The following is a 17,713-nucleotide window of genomic DNA, read 5'->3' on the forward strand; positions in this document are numbered from 1 at the left end:
TAAAATTGGATTGGAAATTGAGCTTAAAATATTAGCATTCTTTAAATCGATGTTTATCTATATTTATTGTAAAATTTTTACAAGTTCTGAATAATTAAAAACTCATAACTAAGTCAAAAACGGATTAATTTTAATTTGGAAAACAGTCCTATGTTTTTTTTTTATTAAATTAATAAATATGCATACTCAGTTTCAGATTTGAAAATTTTAAATTTTTTGCCAATTTTTTTTACAATTTTAACGATGTAAAAAAAATTTTAAAATTTGAAAAAATTAACTTTTGACCGGACATAGCTAGATCGATTCGCCTGTTGATGCTGATCAAGAATATGTATAATTTATAGGGTCGGAAATGGTTCCTTCACTGCTTTTAAAGCTTCTGACTAAATTATAATACCCTTTTTTAGCCTTTATTTATTTATAATTTTGTATGACAATTTTTTTCAATAAATAAATGTTAAAATGCTAATTAATATTTTGTAATGCGGAGAAAGTCAATATATTACCTGGCCTATACTTTAACTCAATATTTATTTGAATTCCCTGTTTATTTGTATTTTTCCTAGGCTGCATTGTCATCTACCTCGAAGAGTGAGTTAAGAAGAGGCTTTTGCGGGGTCAGTTGCTCTTTCCACACACATACAAACCCATTAAAAGTGGGTGGAAAAGGACATATATGTGGCACAGGGTAATGCCCCAAGGGAAACGGAAACGGAAATCAACGTCTGCATATGGAGATGCTATTGCTCTTAAACCCCCTTCTCGGTTTGTTGTTGTCGTTTTTATTTTATTTTATTGTACACGCACACACACACACTTTTGGGTGGAAATTTCACCCTTTTTTTGGCCAAAAAGGAAAAGGAGTAACAAATGTCGGAAAAGTGCACATATTGCATGAAAAAAGGTTCATCAAGAACATCAATTAAAGTTTTGGATACAAGAGGAGTACTCAACTCTGGATATAATTATATTTTCTGGGTTATGAAAATGTATGGGAAAATGAATAATTAGTTTAAATTATCAAGGAAGTACTTATTATGATGGTAATCAGGGGACATTTGTGGAAAAGCTTGAGTTTATTTAAGACTTCTAGAATAAAGTTAATGTGTAAGGAAATTGTACAAGTTCATAGACAAGAAAAGTAGTTTTAAAGCATTTTAATTAAGTTCAGTTTTTAACAAACAATCTTAAATCAACACAAACTCCATCAACTTTATGATTTCAGTTTTCCCTTCAACTGTTTGCTCTCAGTTTTCCCATCAATTATTCCCGGCAATCTCTGTCAATCTCTGAGGAAAATGGGGAAAAGAGGAAAACTGTGAAGAAGGCCCTGCCTCACTTCGATGCATTTTTTCACTCAGTTGCCTGAGCATTGTTTAACAATTAACGGAACAAGTTGTTTAACTTTACCTAAACGATTTAAGTCAACAGAGGAGCGTGCTCCTTCCTCCTGGCTCTACTCGTTATCCTTCAGTCACTGATGGTCCTCGTCACTTGGTCCTTGGAGGAGGAGAGGAAGAGAGCCCGAGTCCTGGCAGTGCTTCCGCTTCCGATGACTGCACAAATCGTTGGTGTCCTGGTTTGTTTTTTTCTTTGCTTTTTTTGAGAGCTCTCCTGCGTTTTCTTTTATTTTTTTCGGACAAACTTTATGCCCAGCTCCTGCTGAAATGACAGAAATTTGTCAGTAAATGTTTCGTTTTGTTTGGTTCTCGTTTGGCGGCACTCACCTGGAGGCTCACCTGGCGCTGCACTGCGAGCTCTTCCAGAGTTTCACTGCCTTTCATGTGCTGCTTTCCTGCTCCTCCTTCCTCTGCTTCCTGTTCCTGCAACATTTTGTTTGTTTTTACTTAAAGACCCAAAAGTGCTTAAGGCTTTCCCACTTAACCTCAGGGGTGTGTTAAAAAAGGACCTTACAACTAGGATTTCCAACTTAATAAATTAAATATATTCAAATTGTTTAAAAATCTTTTAAGTTCCTGCTAAGTCGTTCATTAATTATTAATTTCCTGGCGCCTTCTCTTATTTTTTCCAGTCTACGCCCATTATAAACTCCTGCTTGTCCTCCCTGGAATCCTTTTACATTGCTGCCCACCCACGGTCAGCTGAGGAAGCCGCTTCCAATTCCAATTCCAGGACCAATTCCAACTCCAATTCCAATTCCAATTGAACTGGCAGCGTGCGGCTTCAATAATTAAATTTGCGACATTTCAACGCTCCGGCGATCAATGGAATGGAATTAACTGTTGTCAATTATCCGTCGCTGCTTTCATGCCTCTAAATAGCAAATGCAGCCAATGGCAAAAACGAAATAAATACTAAAAAAAAAGGAAAAAGGAAAACAGAACCAGGAGCAGTGAAAAAAAGGCAAAATAAAATAAAGCCAGCGATTGCCGACAATAAAATGTCACTTGATCTCTGCATCGGCGCTCGTGTCCAACTGAATTTAGGCATCGCCGGCGGTGGTCACTCTCTGGAACCTAACAATTGAAGTCGATAATGCACGGAAATTAATTTAATTTCTATCATAATTAGTCTGATTATAATAAATATTTGAAAAAAGAGAAAACTCTATAATAAAACGAAAGAAATCAAACGATATATCGAAATATATAGATACTTTGTAAACCGTTTAAATATAAATATCTAGGAAATGTTATTTTATTTACTTGTGTTTTTTGTTCTTTGATTTTATTGATTTGAGGATTAATATCGCAATATTAAAATATTAATTATTATAACTTAGTAACTCTACTATTATTTCTTTTTCGCTGCTATATTTATAAAACTCTGCAACTTAATTAATTTAACTAAATCATGAAATGAGCAATGTCCCAGAGAAACTTTGCTTAATTTTCAGTGTATAAATCGCATGAGGATAAGGTGAAGCAGTAGCAGGAGGAGATGAGGAAGTGAAGGGGCTGCCGGGGTGGTGGATACCTGACCAGGTGGCGTCGATCTACCGCAACGCTCGACCACACAAGACGCTTAATTTGTTGCAAGTTGTCCGCTGTCTCCGCGTGACTCCCCATCAATCAGCGGCTCCAATGCGATGATGCCTTCACTCCACTCCACTCCACTCCGGCCAAGACTCCTCCTTCTCCTCCGTGGTCCATCCTTGGAATGGTGACTCTTTTTGCTCCAGTCCCGTTTTCATCGAAATTCAGAGCACGCCAAGTGTAGCATGTTCTTGCCGTCTTCCAGCTCTCTCTCTATCTTCAGCTTCGAAAAAGCTTTTCTTCAGGCCTAGAAGAATTCAAAAGCTTTGGGGGTTTCTTCTAATAATAAAAGCTTATGCTTGAAGACTGTCTTTGGGGATGAGGTAAAGAGTCATAAGGCTAAATCTACACCTGTTTCTTCTTCAAAGTCAAAGGTTGAATCATGCAATTATAGCTGGAATGAGCTTAAGCACTATAAATAGCAGTTAATTCATAAACTCATTAACTAATTTCAATAAAAGACTAGAAACGAAGGTAAATTCGAGGAGCGGAAGTGTGTAAACAATTGCATTTAACCATAAGATCATGTTTTCAAATGTAAGCTAAAAATGCATTAATTTCAATATGGAATGCAATTCTGTTTTGCCTCTTATTATTTAAGATTTTAATTGCCAATAGAAATATATATTTAATCGATATATACTAATTTTTTGGGAAAACCTAAGTTTTTCAAATATCATAACTAAGCCAAACATTTATTAATTTCAATTCGGATTGCTTTTCTGTGCTAGTTTTAATAGGGTTAACAAATCTGCATATTCAGTTTTAAAAGTATACAAATTTAAATTTTTGACCAATTTTAAACTTTTGGTTTATGTTAAATTTGGCCCAAAAAATATATAAAAATTTAGAAAAAATTAAATTTTTACCGGATATAGCTAGATCGACTCGGCTGTTCATGCTGATCAAGAATTTATATGATATATAGGGTCGGAAATGGTTCCTTTACTGCATTGGAAGCTTCTGACTAAAATTATAGTACCCTGCAAAAGTATTAATTACTAAGCAAAAGTTGGCACCAAGATCTGAAACTATCGTTGGAGTAAGAAATCAATATATAATTATAGTTAAGTAAGGCTATTAACATTGAACATGCATTTGCATCACAATTATTACCACCATCACTCTAGATGTGAACAGCGCAGAGGCCGCGGACAGACTGAGGCCAGAGCGAAAGCAGTGCCTCTATTTATAGTCCCCGTGCAAAGAGAACAGAGAAAGTGAAAGCGGGAGAGCTGGAGAGAAAGAGCTATCTCTAGCGGTGAGCAGAGACACCCAGAGAGAAGGAGAAACCTGGAGAGTTACAAAGCGAGAGTACGACTTAGGGAAAGGGTAGAGCGTAGAGAGAGAGGGAGAGGTGGAGAGGCGGCCTCTTAGTAGGGAAATTTATTATTATCTATTTTATCTAATCAACGTAGCCTTATCTATCTTATGGGCTTATATATTTGATAGCTCTAAGATGCTGATTAAGAATTTGCTAGAAAAATCTTAAATTAAAACCCTTAATTATGCATAGTTGAAAGTAACTCATACTTTTAATTAATTAACCCTTCTTTTTCTTTCAAATAAACCCCATAAATCCTTCTGGAAAACTCCGCCCTAATTAACCCTTCACCTTAACCCATCCACACTCGCACACATACACACATGCAAGGTCCTGGGCTAATGAAAATCTATCACATTCAGCGCAGGTCTTGGTGGAAAAGTAAATTCATTACACTTTCCGAATAACGAATTGTGTGGAATACATTTTAATAAGTACAACAACAAGGGGGAGAGGGGTAGGGGGAAAACCGCATCTTAATCAAGTAAATTAATAGCAGCGAGAAGGAGCGAGTTGCCAGTCAGAGATCAAAGTAATTAATTATAATAATTAAAAACTTTTCGACAAACTTTTCGGGCAAGTCTGAAGAAGGATTACAGGAGTGACAGTGTGTGTGTGTGGTGTGTGTGTGATGAAAAGTGCGTGCACCTGTTGAGATTTCGGCAATTCCCCAAGCAAATCCCATATTCATATCTTGTGTGGCACTACATACTCCATTCCATAGTCATCATATCTCGCTCCAAATTAGAAATTGGCGGGATATATATAGTGTTTTGTCGCATTTTGTCGCTGCGAAAGTGCACTAGTTTTTAATCATCGCTAACAGCTTTCCGGAGGCTGTGCAAGTTCCGCTTGGCTGCTCTAATTCGCTAAAAGCATTTACCAACACTGCCTGCCACGCCCACACTCGAGCGATAAATCCCCCCTCCTAAGCACGCCTCTGTTTTTGCAATTGTTTGTGTTCAGCAGAGCACAAGGACTCTCCATCTTTCTCCTTTCCTCACACTTTGCCATCTCTTTTTGACGCGAGATTAAACTTGGCAAAAGGGTAAAGGACGAAGGATGCTGAAGGCAGGCACTGGGAAATATTCAGTTGGAAATGAATTTAAAGTTTTCTGTTAAGATAAATATATTTTTTAAGGATTAATCGGGGGTTAATTGAAGTGTGGTTTTGAAAATAAAAGTGGTATTTATTCATAGAATTAAACAAGGCTCCTGTTTTTCTCTCTGTACCGAGAATGTGGGATGCAATCATCTAGAGTGTGTAAAAAAGAGCACTTGAAAGGTGGCACCGCAATGAATAAGCTGCGACATCTGGAAGGGGCGTGCCAGTGCGCCCACTTGGAAACAATTAATTGACCAATACAAGAGGCAAGCGGGATAAAGTACAAAAACACCATTAGCAAGAGTTATATATAGACATTACATACATAGGATCACATCCTATTCTTTTAAAAACACTTTTCACAGATTTCAAATAGTTCAAAAGAACTTTCCATTACTTTAATTTACTTTATTTTAATTTACTCAAAGTTACACCTCATACACGCTCGAAAATATCTAAGCTAAATGGATATGAATCCATTTATTAGCCGCTGTAGTTGGTCACATCCTTCTGCACATTCAGGACACCGGTCTTATCGGTGGCACCATGGATGGTGGTCACCTTTTGGTTACCCGCAGAATCGAAGGTCGTTATGGTCTGATGGATTTGAGTGGAGGGCACGACGCCAGATCCGTAGCTCTGCTGGGAGCTACTGAGGGTTCCATATCCGGCATTGGTATTAATGTTGGAGGCAGAGCTGTAGGAAGGGTTATAGGCTCCGGTATTGTAGGCCCCCGTATTGTAGGCTCCATTGTTGCCCGTGGACGAGTCCTCACCGAAGCGGCTTTCAAAGCTCACGCCACTAAAAGTCATCAAATAATTATTACTAACTGTACTTTGGGGCACATATCCAAATGACCTTACCCCGCTGGGACAACATGTTGGGTGTAGGAGGAGCCAGCCTGTCCCGAACCATCGGCATTTTGAACGGAGTGCGACGAGAAGGTATAACTGCCGCCATCAGATGAGGAGGAGGAGGAGGAAGAGGAGGAGGACGAGCCAGTCACCTGGCGACGCAGACGCCTCAGCAGATGGGCATTCACCGGATGAACATCCGACTGATGACCTTCAGAGTCCAAGGTGAAGAAGGCACGGGGCAAGAACTGACCAGCTAGTATAAATTATTTATTTAAAATAAGGGACTATTAAGGGATACAGAAATCTCAATTTGTTGTTACGAAATAGACTTTTTAAGACTTGACAGCCTATAGAACATCTTTATCTCAAAAACTTTTTAAGTCTTTCTTTAAAATGCACTTTCAAGATTTATTCATTATATACTACCATAATAATACAACAGAAATAGGAATTATACTTTTTTTAGAATATCAACATTTAAGCAATTAGAAATTTAATGTATTAAATATTAATATTATATTTTGTATTAGAAAGTCAGCTTGAAGACAAAACTTTTTGATAAAAGGAAATACAAAACAAAATTGAATTTCTCTACAATTTCACAGTAAAATATATAAACATAAGAGCTTCAGAATCTGAAGTTCAGATCTTTGCATATTGATTTAACTTCCGTGCAAAATATAAGTCCTATTTGTGATACGAGCATTTTTATATTTACTTCGCAAACAATTATTCAAATTTCTATTTATAGTGTGAAAGTTTGTCCACTCTTGAGACGCGTGAATGTTCAAAACTAATGTGAATATGAATTGCTTGATTATAAGCAAAAAATCGAAATTAATGTTCGGAAAGTTTCGCGGGGCAAACATTGTCGCTCAAAGAGTTAATGAGCCAGCGAATTTCACAAACCAGTTTGGGTTCCCCGTGCCGGAGTTCGATAGGTTTTTTTATTTTTGGGGTATATAAGTATTATTAACATACTCGTACCCCACAAGTCGTACCCGTCTGCCGACTTGTTAATCAAATTAATAATAAACATGATGATAAACAGCCTTGGCTTGAACACAGCCCGTGCGCTGATGATGTAATTGCAGACTTTGGCAGGCCTCTAATCACTCCATTAAAAGTCACTAAATATAATTCATTTGCGACTCACCGGAAGAAGCCGAGGCGGCAGAAATCGCGAACAGAGCGATGGCAAGCACGACGTATTTCATTTTGCAAGGGTTAAGCTTTCTAGGGTTAAGCACGAACGAAAGACTGAGGCAGCGAACGCGAGAAAAGTTCAAAATCGACTAAACGCGCGTTGCCGATCCATCGGGCTTTTATATGGAAATTTCTAGCGCTGACGTAGTGCGAATCATCATCATCATCATCTCAGAATATATATATATATTATATATAGGAATAAAGGTGGAAGAGAAGCTGTCAAACAAGCAGAAGAATAACTGAGCAAACAACTCCACCGACAATGAACAAAAGAAGTAGCAATAAAAACCAAATGAAGCCTCTTTTAAAGTTAAAACCTGGCTCAGACTCGTAAAACTAAAGTTAGAATCAGATGATTCATAGATCGTTATAAACTCACAGCTTCTCTCTCATCTTGGTTTATCTCTCGGGTATTTTTTCTCAGCGAAATGAAAGAAATCCCCCCAAAAAAAAAAAGTTAATGAAGAATACATGACAGCTGGGAATTTCAGTTCTGTTTGTTTTCGCTTTATTTGTATTTCGCATTATATACATTGGATTCGTGTGAGGTTGTTTCAGCCCATTTGTGTATATTTTTTGGCCAAGTGCTCTTGCCGCCTTGGGCCCTGCTTTTGACCCTATTCGTGTGGACAGAGAGAATGAGAGAAAGAGGGAGCCCTCTTACGCTTTTCTTGGGGCAATAACCTGATTACACCGCCCCAAAAGTGCTTAATCAGATGGCCAAATTTAACTATTAATTTAGTTAAATTATTATAATGGCCGGCATGCGTCGTCCAGCTGCTCTAATATTATGTGAATTTTAATTTTAACCAACTTATGACGCTCCGTTAGAAATTTAACTGGTTTTTCTACCCTTGCAGGGTATCATCAATTTAGTCAGAAGCTTGTAACGTCTGAATAAGACATTTTCGACCCTATAAACCATATATATTCTTGATCAGCATCAACTGGAGAATCGATTTAGCTATGTACAACAAAAATATATTTTTGACAAAATTTTTATTTTTTTTTCATCGTTAAAATTGTCGAAAAATTGTCAAAAATTGTATAATTTTTACTTTTTAAACTGAGTATGCAGATTTATTAATTCAATAAAAACTAACATTCGACTGCTTTACGAATTAAAATTAATGCATTTTTGGCTTTGTTATGAGATTTTTAAACATTAATTTGTTGAAAAAATTGTCATATAAAAATATCGTATCAAGGAATGCGAATATTTTAAGCTTAATTATGATCCATTCGATCTTCAACCATTTCCAAACTGCTAGGGTATATATTGTTCGGCTTTCCGAAGTTAGTTTTTATTCTGGTTTTGGCATGTTTTTGTTTGCAAATGAAAACAAATCTTGTTATTCAATTTTACATTAACATATATATTCCAGGAAATCCTACCAAAATTATTAGGTAACCCAACAACCGGTTGTTGTTATTAAAAGTTTAAGCTTTTGGCTACCTAATGACTGTTTAAATTATTATATATTATATATATTTTTCACCCCCAGTTTATTTATCATCACAATCCCTCAACATATTCAATTCCTTGGCTTTATATTAATCTAATAGAAATCCACAAATTTCCTACCATTTGTACACAAATATTTTCAAATTTCGCACACGTTTTTTTCGCAAAAAAAAAAAACACAAATTCAGAGGGAAAAACCATTTCCGCAAATGGTGACAGAGCAGAATACTTGGTCCGCCTACTCGGAAAAATAATCCCCAGCCGATTTGAACGATTTATTATTTGGCACAGCCAACACTCGGAGCCTGTCCCGCAACCATTAATCATTCCAGTCCAGATCCAAGTCCAAGTCCGAGTCCGAGTGGTGGACACTCGCCGGCAAAAGGAAACTTTTGCGGTGGTACGTGGCAACGTGTTGAAATTACAAAATGTGTTAAAAAATGAAATAAGTTGGCGGTCGGGGAAACCGAAATAAAATATTTCATTCACAGCCAGACTTTTTGTCTCTGCTGTCCATCCCGAAACCGAATAAAAAACATAAATTTCCTCGGAGAATATGGCTGAATTGAAGCCGGGGGAAGCTGGCAAGGTGATTATGTTTGACAGCCGACCTGGGACACTCAGGGGGACCTGTCCCCTGCTCTACTTTTCCATCTCCAGACAGGACATGAGTGAGGCATAAAGGTCCTGTTGAAATTATATAAAAATACAGCAGAAACTTAGCTCACTTCCTTGTCCAATGTATTTGACAACTATTTTGTTTAATTTTTATAATACAACTGAGCTCAGAGCTTATTGTTCTCCACTTTTAAAGTTTCGTTTGGTGAGCAACAAAAAAATAAGTAAACATAAACAAATAATTATAATTGTTTTGGCCTTGTGGAAGTTTTCGGGTAACTTTTTGTTTATCACCTCAATTACTTGGCTATATGTTTTCCACATAAACTATTAACTTGGTTTTTTTTATATATGTAAACAAGTAATAAAATATTTTCATTCATTCAATTATTACTCAAACTATTTTCTGTATTTGAGCTTATTGCTGTAACTAACCTTTTATATAATTATATTTGCCTAGATGATTGATTATTCCCAGGTTTCATAATTCATATTTAATATATTATTATTTATGAGATCTATGTATATATATTAACAATTTGACTTTGATTTCTCAAAGAAAATATTCAAAAAATATCAGAGCAAATAAAATGAACTTGAATTTTTTTTAATTCAATTTGATTTTTATTTCCTTTGATATTTTTTGACATTTTGTTTGAGATTTGATTCAAATATAAATGTTTCTTTTTATTCAAGTACATTTTCTTTGGCCTCCATCATATTTCTTTGCTCTCCAGAGACCTCTAAAAAAATATGAATAATTGAAGCAGCTGAGGATAATTTTATATATTTGTATTTAATGGTTCACAGTTGTCATTTTATTTTAGAGAAGAAGGGAGGTCGGAATGACAATGAACCTCCCTCAACTGCAAAATGACAAAGCTTTGATTACGAAATTGATTTTCAATGTTTGTTTATTTCTCTTTTTTTTCCTAAAAATACCCAAAATGAGAAGGATGGAAATTTGGGAAGTGTCATGTCTGTGGGTGGAGAGAATCACGAAGCTCGCTCTGATTTCTCTAGTGATTTTTCGCAATCAACCTGATGAGGATGTGCAGAGGATGATGCATGGCGGCAGGACTATGATTAGTATCCTTTCAGCCAGGTCAAGAGTGGCTCTCTCGCATGCCAAGTGGCAAAGGCCAAATGAAAATGAAACTTTAATGCGGCACAAGGACGAGGCTGGAAAGGAGTTGGTGCTAGGATATACTACGTGCCGGTCAGAGCCATTACACGTGGAAAAAAGACGAAGTTCCTAAACATTTCGTGGTATTTTATACTAATCGTAAGTTTTCTTAATACATATATTTAAAAAAAAAAAAATATATATATAACTTTATTATCTAATGACATGATCAGTAAGTAACTATTATCAGTAAATAACTATGATCAGTAAGTATTAATAAACATTAAGTAACTATAAGCACTAAATAACTCTGAACAGTGAGTATCTATGACCAGTAAGTAACTATGAGGAGTAAGTAATTCTGAACAGTGAGTAACTTTGACCAGGAAGTAACTTTGACCAGTAAGTATCATTATCAGTAACTTTGACCAGTAAGTAACCAGTAACTAATTATGAACACTAATAAACAATGACTTGCACTTTTGTATCAACACTATACTTTGACTTGGCCGGCAGAAGGCACTTCGTTCCGGGGATGTTTGAACCAGTTGAGAATCATATGTACAGGGAGAGATTTGTTTTGAAGCAAATTTAAAAGCTAACTATTTAAATGAAACTATGAATGTATTCTTCAATATAATTTTACTAGACCATAAATCGGAGCATGGCGAATCGGTGGACTAAATATAAACATATATATAGCTGACATAGGAACAATCGGACGATATATAGATCTATAATCAGTAATCAACTATGATCAGTAATTAACTCTGAACACTACGTAACTATGACCAGTGAGTAACTCTGAACAGTAAGTATCTTTGACCAGTAAGTAACTCTGAACAGTGAGTATCTATCGCCAGTAATTTACTATGATTAGTAATTAACAATGACCAGTAAGTAACTCTGAACAGTAAGTATCTATGAGGAGTAAGTAATTCTGAACACTAATAAACAATGACTTGCAACTTTTGTAACACAACACATTTCTAAGGCTTGGCCGGCAGAAGTCACTTCGTTCCGGGGATGTTAGAACCAGTTGAGAATCATATGTACAGAGAGAGATTTGTTTTGAAGCAAATTTAAGAGCACGCTATTTAAATGAAACTATGCAGTTGTTGTTCTATATAATTTTACTAGACCATAAATCGGAGCATTGCGAATCGGTGGACTATATATATACAAATATATAGCTGCCATAGGAACGATCGGAAAATTTTTAGAAAAAAACGTATAGCTCTTACAGTTTTCAACAGATTTTCATCAAATTTGATATATAGCCAATATATATTAATCTATAGACTACTATATCATATACATAGCTGCCATACAAACGATCGTTAAAAATAGAGGAAAATGTAAAACGAATCAAGTAAAACCGTAAATATAAAATATATACATAAATATATATAATTTATATTCTTAGCTTCCTTTCTTGTTTAAAATATATTTAAGTTAATAATAGGATATTTTCCAGTGCATTAGCTTAGACAAAAGACAAAGTGGAATGCATTGAGGCTGTGTGGCACTAAAGAAACGCTTTCTGAATCCAGAAATATTGTCCTGCCAACTCTCTCAGGCGAACGTTATTATAATCCCAACTAGCATATGCCAGATATATAGATATATAATAATGTCCTTGGCCCACGAGTATCTCCATTATCCTCCGCTGCCCTGCAATTATTTCCGACTGCTTTCCTGGCTTTCCTGGCTTCCCTGGGAAAGGCAAACAAAGGCCATGTCGTGCACACGCCGCGTACATGATTGCATCCGCCCAGGAAGTCCTGCCATGTATCCTTCCTGAAGCAGGGAGCTGGCTGCGATCTGGTTCATCCGCAATTTTCACGCCCACTTTGTTTGATGATGACAAATCTCGTTGCGTGTTATCAGATTGGCCAACACTGCCTTGCCCCCCTTGGCCGGATTGCATAATTATGTTTATCTTCGGAAGCTGCGCTCACGGTCACGTGTCCTTGCGTTTTTGCGTATTCCTCCTCCGTTTCTTCGTCCTCGGAACGAGCGGCACGTGCTAATCGGCGGTCGCCGCCTGCACCACCCACCCCTTATCCTTGCTACACACACTACACATCCTGCCCCAATAAGGACCAGAGGATAATGCATCCCCCCGCACCTAACATGTCCGATAATTGAAATCGCTAAGCTGAACATCACAATTGGAATGGCTTCATTTATCAGGTCAAGTCGATGGCTCAATGTCCTGAAGGAGCTCAATATGGAAGGTGGAGAGATTGGGTGGAAAATGCACATCACTTAGACTGATTGACTTTTGTTTAATAGTTAACATTGTTAAAGTATAATGACTAATCAAATATTGGTATAGAATATAATACCTAACTCTTCCTTTTAATATCCCATAAGTCCTTTAGAACCTTTAAGAAAATTAAAAGCCTGTTGCATCAGAACTGTAAGACATATCAACAATATCGATATATCCTTATATAGCCTTATATACATATCCTTAAAGCCTTGTTTATTCAAAACCTGTTTTAAAACCTTAATTAAACCAAAACCAGTATGAGAAATAAAAGAAGCTCATTTGGCTTTAAGGATAGCCTTCGGTTAATGAGTGCACTCACTGCCCACACCCTTGGCACATTCGCATGAGTGTCGCCCTGCGGAGGCATAAATTATGAATAAAAGCCCCACACACACTCACGGAGGAGGAGAAGTCCTTTATGGCCAACAGAAGCCACAGTCTGAGGCCAAGAAGTGTGCTAAATATTTAAATACTTAAAACCATAAACCTGAGCATTTATAAATTGACTTTAACAAGCTCATGTGTGTCGAGGAGATGTTGTCATGGGGTGTGTCTGTGGGCTGACCCTTTTTTCGGGCCAAAAGGATCTCTCGTCGTTCATTAGAAATGCTCACTAATGTGCCCGACTTAATAATAATCAAATTTATATGCATGGTTATGTCCTTTAGAGCAGGACTAAGTTTTAAATAGATGGAAGGGGCGGTCTGTCTCTCTCTATCTTTCTGAGACGAAGAAAAGTGTCAATATCCTTGCAGCTGTCCGGCCAACACGCCCAAAAGTCCAGTACCGTTACAGTCTGTTGCCAGTCTTTGTTTGCTTGCTTGTTTACTTGTGGCTGACACTGAGACTAAGTGGCCAAAAAGGTTGCCTCTCCCGGGATTCGCCGCGTCCTGCCGCCGCATTTCTTTTGACCCTGATGAGTCTTGGAAATTTCACAAAAATTAATTATGAATCCATGTTGTGATAGGCAGGAGTTACATTTGATTTGCCCGAAGGACTACTCTCTATCTTTTTGGCCACACCCGAAATCTTGTCCTTTTTGGACAGAAAGCAACAATAAAAATGTTTTACAATTGCCAACAATGGCAAAGAGTAACAATATTTGAGACATTTTCCTCACACTCAAACTTACTTGGTCAAAGGAACAGTTGCAGGACTTGGAAATGTATACAGGATATGTTCAGGGGTGGCACTAAACACTAGGAAAAAGTTTCTTGTTCTTTTTATAAATATCTAATATGAAAATTTAAGGCTAAGTGTTACAAAAAAAACAGGGGAATGAACCATTATTTTATATTTTACTACATAAACATATTTCATATATTATTTTATTAAGAAACTATTTCTTTTTTCTCTCAGTGCTGCCGCATTAACCCCTTTTTGCCCACGGCAGCTACACGCAACCAGCGGCAGAGGACTGAAAAAATTGAAATAAATTACCAAAACTAAAGGCAACAACTGTTCGCATAATGAAGTCAAATTATATTTTCGCCTGGCTATAGTATGAAAAACAGGGGAAGCTCTCCCTCTAAATAAAGGACGAAATCGGGGAAGGTGTGAGTGATGCAAACAAGCGGGGCGTCATCAGCGAAGGGTGCGTCCAGTGCTGGTCCTTGGTCCTTGAAATTATGCAAATCGTATGCCATGAGTTCAGGATACTATAACTATATAAGAAGATAAAGGATACCCCTTGAATAGCCCCCCTAAAAAGACACATATTAGTGTCATCGGTTATTTGCCAAGCCATCGCATTGACACGTGGAAAATACCTAACTTTCAGGACACCAAAGTCCGCGTGATGTTATCATTTAATTCTCTGGGAATTAACACGGACATTGTCAGCCGTAAATGAGCTAATTAATCTAGTAAATGTATCGCAGCTCATTCCCATTTCCCATTTTCCCTTTCCCCAATCCCATTCTTGTTTTCATTCTTTGGAATGGGATGGTTGCCTCGCGTTTTTGTGGTTCTCCAGAGAGGCTCCTGCTCCGGGCTCCTGCTCCTGCTCCGGGCTCCACATCGCTGTGACACGCTTCTCCAGGTGTCCAGAATTGAGGGAGGATTCGATGGAGGTGGAATGAGAAGGGGGGAGCAACGTAACCCCTTGGGGAGCTGCACTAAAACCCCAAATGAGATGCATGAATTCCGCTTCCGCGACAAGCACCTCATAAAAGTTTACATCAAATTATTTACAACATATTTCAAGGGAAATTAAGTGGAGGAGTTGCTGGAAATTAAATGTATTTCAGGGCTAACAAATTATAAATAAATTCTTAGTTTTCTGTAAAATATTTAAAATATATTAAGTATATCTATATTATCAATGCTTCACCCGAGTTATATAGATTTTAAAGAGATAGAATTAAACTAGTTAAATTAAACCAAATTTGTTGGTAATAAATACTGACTTTTTATACCCCTGCAGGGTATTTTAATTTTAGTCAAAAGCTAATAATTATATGAAAGAGTCATTTCAGACCCCATAAATCATATATATTCTTGATCAGTAATAAAAACTGAGTTGATCTAGATATGTTTGGGAGAAAATACATTTTTAAAATTTTTTAAACGTTTTATATCGTTAGAATTGTCAAAAAAAAGGCAAAAACTTTAAAATTTTTACTTTTTAAACTGAGTATGCAGATTTATTAATCTGAGAAAAACTAACATAGGACTGCTTTCCGAATTGAAATTAATGTATTTTTGACTTATTTATAAGTTTTTTAAACATTAATTTGTTGACAAATTTGTCATATAAAAATATAAATAAATAACAGCTTAAAGAATGATATTATAATTTTAGTCAGAAACTTAAAACTAAGTGAAGAAACCATTTCCGACCCTATAAATCATATATATTCTTGATCAGTATCGACAGGGGAATCGATCTAGCCATGTCAGACAACAATTTATTCTTTTTCGAATTTTTCCATTTTTTTATATCGTTAATATGGTAAAAAAAAAATTGACAAAAAATTTTAAATTTTTACTTTTTAAACTGAGTATGCAGATTTATTAATCTAATAAAAATTAACATAGGACTGCTTTCCGAATTGAAATCAATCCACATTTGACTTAGTTATGAATTTTCGAAGCTTTAAATATCGAACGTTTTTTATTTAAACCCTATTTCTAAATTTCCCATTTTATTATTTTGTTGTTCGCATCTCAAAACAAATTAATGTATTATTTTCCCACACACTTAACAACTTCAAATATCAATCAATCACAATGTTAAAAATATTTCACCATTTAAGTAATTAATTTTTGGCTAACTTTACTTACGCGTCAAATCAATCTTTAGTCTCTTGGCCAAGTTAATGAACCTCTGGCGGGTTTTTCCAATCTCGAATTTGATGCGTCGGGGAAGCCACATATTTGGCCAGGCTGAAAAATAATTTCATATCAATAAGGCAATGTTGTTTTCACCAGCCACAAAAATGCTTATCGAGAGCTTCAGATCGCTGAGAGTGCTGCAGTCTGTAAATATTTCTGATTTTTTCTGTGATTTTTATAAGCGAAACGAGTTTTTCAGTTCCTCAGGTCAAGCAGGAGGAGGATGAAAAGGATGTGCGAAATTATGTTTTGTGGGAAGAAGTTCACTGCGTTCACTGGCTTGTGTTTATTGAAATAATAAATCTGAAGAAAGGTTTATTTTGTTAAAGCCTCCCTCCCGCTTGTTGTTCTTATGTAAACGAATCCCTTTTTGTTTTTTGTTTTTTTGGTTCTATTTTGTTCCTAAGAGTTACCCTCACGAGAACGTTTAGGCCGGTGGCTTGGGCAAACACTTGAACTGGTTGCGATTGTTTACCTAAAATCGTTGCAGTTGGTCAAACACGTGTTTGAGATAATTTAATTAAATTTACTTGCCCAGCCACGTGCCACTCGAGTCCACTTGAGCACTTGCTGGTTTAGTTTTTTTTTTTAAATCGCACTTTAAACTGTGGCAAGTGCGGCATTAGCTTTGGGGTTAAGGGTTTGGGAGCGTTGAAATTCCCGGGAATGGGAGAACTTTGGTGGTCTTTCGATCGCTGACAATGCAACTGAGGAGGAGATGGATCTCTGGCATCTGTCACAAGGTCCATGGAGAATAGAAACTAAGGAACTATCAGGGATTTCCCCTGAATTCTCCTCCACAATGCTGATGACGATGATGATGATGACTCGTGGAAATCGAGAGGAAATCTCTTTTCGAACTGTAACCAAATATGATTTATTTTCACGGTGTGTTAGCTCTGGGCTAGCCTCTCCCTCTCATTAGGTTACGGGCTCGGGGTAATTTGCATAAGTGTCCTGGCAAAGGACACTCGAGAGGGGAAACTAATTAAAATGTTCGCGCCTCAAATTTCCTTCGCTCGCCTTTTATTTATGACCCTGTGAATGTGACTGAGCTGGGAATGTCTTGCATATGGACTGAGTTGAGTCTGCATTCGGTTTCTTATTTTCCTTTCCTTTTTATTTTTATTTTATATTTCATTTTTTGTTTACGAGTGACAAATGGGACATTTACATGCGAGTCTTGGAGCGTCTCTTTTGGCTCCGCCATGAATATTAAAATTATTCATGGTCCTTTGAAGATGGCGTTAGGGATGCAGGACTTATGGGAAGAAAAGGATTCGGTAGAGGAAATCGGTAAGGGAAAACAGGATATTTGAATTGTGGAAATAGGAATTTAAAACCTATATGAGGGCACTTGAAAAAGAACAATTTATTTTTAAGTTCCATCAATGATTT

The 17,713-nt window shown here is 36.7% G+C and overlaps 1 protein-coding gene and 1 long non-coding RNA gene across 2 annotated transcripts; both read right to left on the reverse strand.

The window, feature by feature from the left end:
• Positions 1–1,142: 1,142 nt before the first annotated feature.
• On the reverse strand, positions 1,143–1,903 carry LOC147642906 (uncharacterized). Its single transcript, XR_015272817.1, has 2 exons — positions 1,411–1,903; positions 1,143–1,289 (listed from the first exon to the last, which is right to left on the reverse strand). It is a non-coding gene; the product is annotated as an uncharacterized LOC147642906 (long non-coding RNA).
• Positions 1,904–5,818: 3,915 nt separating this feature from the next.
• Positions 5,819–7,573, reverse strand: hui (hase und igel). Its single transcript, XM_020945649.2, has 3 exons — positions 7,440–7,573; positions 6,290–6,536; positions 5,819–6,227 (listed from the first exon to the last, which is right to left on the reverse strand). Exons 1-3 carry the CDS (start codon positions 7,498–7,500, stop codon positions 5,909–5,911), a joined length of 627 nt encoding a protein of 208 aa, XP_020801308.2. The 5' UTR covers positions 7,501–7,573; the 3' UTR covers positions 5,819–5,908.
• Between the last annotated feature and the right edge of the window lie 10,140 nt (positions 7,574–17,713).

The sequence above is a fragment of the Drosophila serrata genome, unplaced genomic scaffold (assembly GCF_035046125.1).
Source record: "Drosophila serrata isolate PLE 108 unplaced genomic scaffold, ASM3504612v1 contig_334, whole genome shotgun sequence".
NCBI lineage: Eukaryota > Metazoa > Arthropoda > Insecta > Diptera > Drosophilidae > Drosophila > Drosophila serrata.

Bases quoted from the DNA above. Each gene is read 5' to 3' on its own strand.
- hui (XM_020945649.2), bottom strand. From the start codon at position 7,500: ATGAAATACGTCGTGCTTGCCATCGCTCTGTTCGCGATTTCTGCCGCC. The intron at 6,537-7,439 runs GTGAGTCGCAAA...AATTTATACTAG, and splicing joins TGCCGCCTCGGCTTCTTCCG to CTGGTCAGTTCTTGCCCCGT. The intron at 6,228-6,289 runs GTAAGGTCATTT...GATGACTTTTAG, and splicing joins CAACATGTTGTCCCAGCGGG to TGGCGTGAGCTTTGAAAGCC.